This window comes from Ascidiella aspersa, chromosome 1 (genome assembly GCF_963924565.1).
Source record: "Ascidiella aspersa chromosome 1, kaAscAspe10.2, whole genome shotgun sequence".
NCBI classification, from domain to species: domain Eukaryota; kingdom Metazoa; phylum Chordata; class Ascidiacea; order Phlebobranchia; family Ascidiidae; genus Ascidiella; species Ascidiella aspersa.
Genome location: NC_139447.1, coordinates 31,574,209 through 31,576,507, shown reverse-complemented (window position 1 = coordinate 31,576,507; position 2,299 = coordinate 31,574,209). Strand labels below are relative to the sequence as shown.

At 39.3% G+C, this 2,299-nt stretch overlaps 1 protein-coding gene across 1 annotated transcript; it reads left to right on the top strand.

Annotated features, from left to right (window-relative positions):
- The first annotated feature begins 261 nt into the window (after positions 1 to 261).
- On the top strand, positions 262 to 2,094 carry LOC146169780 (uncharacterized). The gene is made up of 2 exons (XM_083387305.1): positions 262 to 613; positions 1,748 to 2,094. The coding sequence occupies exons 1-2, from the start codon at positions 262 to 264 to the stop codon at positions 2,092 to 2,094; spliced, it is 699 nt and encodes a 232-aa protein (XP_083243431.1).
- The last annotated feature ends 205 nt before the right edge of the window (positions 2,095 to 2,299 follow it).

The following is a 2,299-nucleotide window of genomic DNA, read 5'->3' as shown; positions in this document are numbered from 1 at the left end:
GGGTATTAGGGAAGTTAGGGCCGGGCTCGGCCCGCGGGCCGTATGTTGCCGGCCCTGGGTTAAACCATACTCAGAAATGGACTAAAACATATCCAAATAGTAAAATATCACACGAGGAAAAAGCGAAACAAATCGACTAACCCACTAAATTACCTGCAGGACGGTTTAAAAGGGTGATTTGTAAGACAATAAATCGATTGAAACAAATCGCATTATTCAGTACAATTTGTAGTCAAGATAAATTAAAAGATTGGCTCAGTCATGGGTAAACAAGAAGATCGGGCGAAGATTCTTTCTGGTCTAGAGGTTCGAGTAATCACTGAGAAAGACTCAGAACGGGTTCTGGATTTCTTGGCCAAAAATTACAGCAAACAGCATCCACTCAGAGAGACATTCGGTACGAGCACAGATCGGGCAATTGCATACGACCGATATCGCTTTCGGGCAAAGGTCAATGATGGAGTATCGTTGGGTGTCTTCGTCAAAGGAACTAATCAACTGGTTTGCGTCGAAATGAATTCGGTGGCGACAAAACACGGCGGAAAAGAGCCCACATTCAAAGATGTAAACAAAAAGGAGCGAATTGCGATAGATTTCGTTAATTTCATTGAAGGTGAGCTGTAACGTTATTTAGGCTTCAATGGTAGAATAAGAACAATTTTTCGGTTTGTTGATGGGTTAAACCAGGATTTCTCAACCGTGGCCCTCGGCCCCCCTGGGGGGCCACGGAGCTGTCATTGAGGGGCCACGAGCATGTCTGTAGCAATGTCGTGGTATTGCAAAACCGTGTCATTATTTTTAATTTTTTCAGTTAAACTCAACTTAAACCTTCTTTGGCCTATTGTAACGCATTTTTTTAGCATGTTACTGCCTGCTGTTCGTGAGAAGTTTTGCAACAGTCGACCTCAAGCTTGCAATTCCTAATCGCCAAACAGTGTTACGTCACTGACAACCAACATTTGTGTTTTTCTAGCTTACTCAGTTTTTCTTTGGAACGATTAACCAGTGTTTTAATTAATTTGTAAACCACAAGTTAGAATGGTAGCAAAACTAATACAAGCAAGTTAAACATTTTTTTCACAAAACGTCAAATAATGATACTACCATTTTGGCTCGTAGAAATATATTTGTTGTTGTTCCATTTATAAATTTTGTTGTAAAATTAATTGTGTTAAGTGGTCAAAGCAAGCCTAACAGAACGAAGAATAGTTGAATTGAACATACTTTCAGAGGTTTACGATTGAAAATACGTTTTCACACAAAGCCTAAACAAGGTTTTGTGTTGTTAAATGTCAAAAATTCGCAAATGGTGCGAGAGTTACATCTCTTTTGGCTTCACGAAAGTTAGACGAGACGGCCATAATTGTGCGCAGTGTCTGCACTGCTCGGTGATGATGTCAAATGAGTCATTACTGCCATCAAAACTTAAAAATCACCGTGATAAAAAGCATCCCCGAAGAAAGAAAGATGCTGCCACAAATTTTAGCTATTTTTTTATAATCGAGGGGGCCACGAGAATTAAAAGCCTTTCGAAGGGAGCCACGAGGGATAAAAGGTTAAGAACCACTGGGTTAAACGAAGTACCTAATACAATAATGTGGTTGCATGTATCTATATATCAATAATAAATGTGATGATTTTTAAATGCATGACATTAGTTGAAGGTATTTGTGAGCAGAAACTTAACCTAATGTATTTTATTTGTCTGCGGTCAAGTATATACATTATAAAATTTTTATGTTTACAGGAGATATATTTAATGATCTAAAGACGGAAAAGATACTCTGGTTGAGCATGGGCGCTGTGGCTGAAAACTACAGAGGTTATAGCATTTCCTCTCTACTTGATCCTATTCGCGAGAAGCTTGCGGCTGATAAAGGTTGTGAATACTTGGCAAGCTTGGCCGTGTCGAAATTTTCACAACGCCTGTCGGCAAAGCAAGGCTTTGTCACTTTGAGGAAAATGAACTACTGTGATTACGTTAACCCCAAAACGGGTTTAAAGCCAGAATTAAATTTGTCACCTTTACATACGAGCGCCGCGGTGTTGTACAAACGAGTCGGAGCAACGAAACCGCCTTTCAGTAAACTGTAACATATGGCCGAACATTATATTTGGAAATGGTATTAAAGTTTAAATTTTATAAACATTTACAGCAGTGGTTGTTAACCTTTGGTAACCTGTCGAACCCCTGTGTTATTCTGCAAGCTTTCGTCGAACCCCAAAATTTTTGTTCAAGATTCGTTTCTTCCTCCTATGTTTGCCATCAAATTGGCTAGATAAAGGATTTTTTTTCGGG

What these genes read in the sequence shown, in the direction of transcription:
- LOC146169780 (XM_083387305.1), top strand. Translation starts at nt 262, where the DNA reads ATGGGTAAACAAGAAGATCGGGCGAAGATTCTTTCTGGTCTAGAGGTT. An exon ending in TTTCGTTAATTTCATTGAAG is followed by an intron (nt 614 to 1,747) that starts GTGAGCTGTAAC and finishes TTATGTTTACAG; the next exon opens with GAGATATATTTAATGATCTA.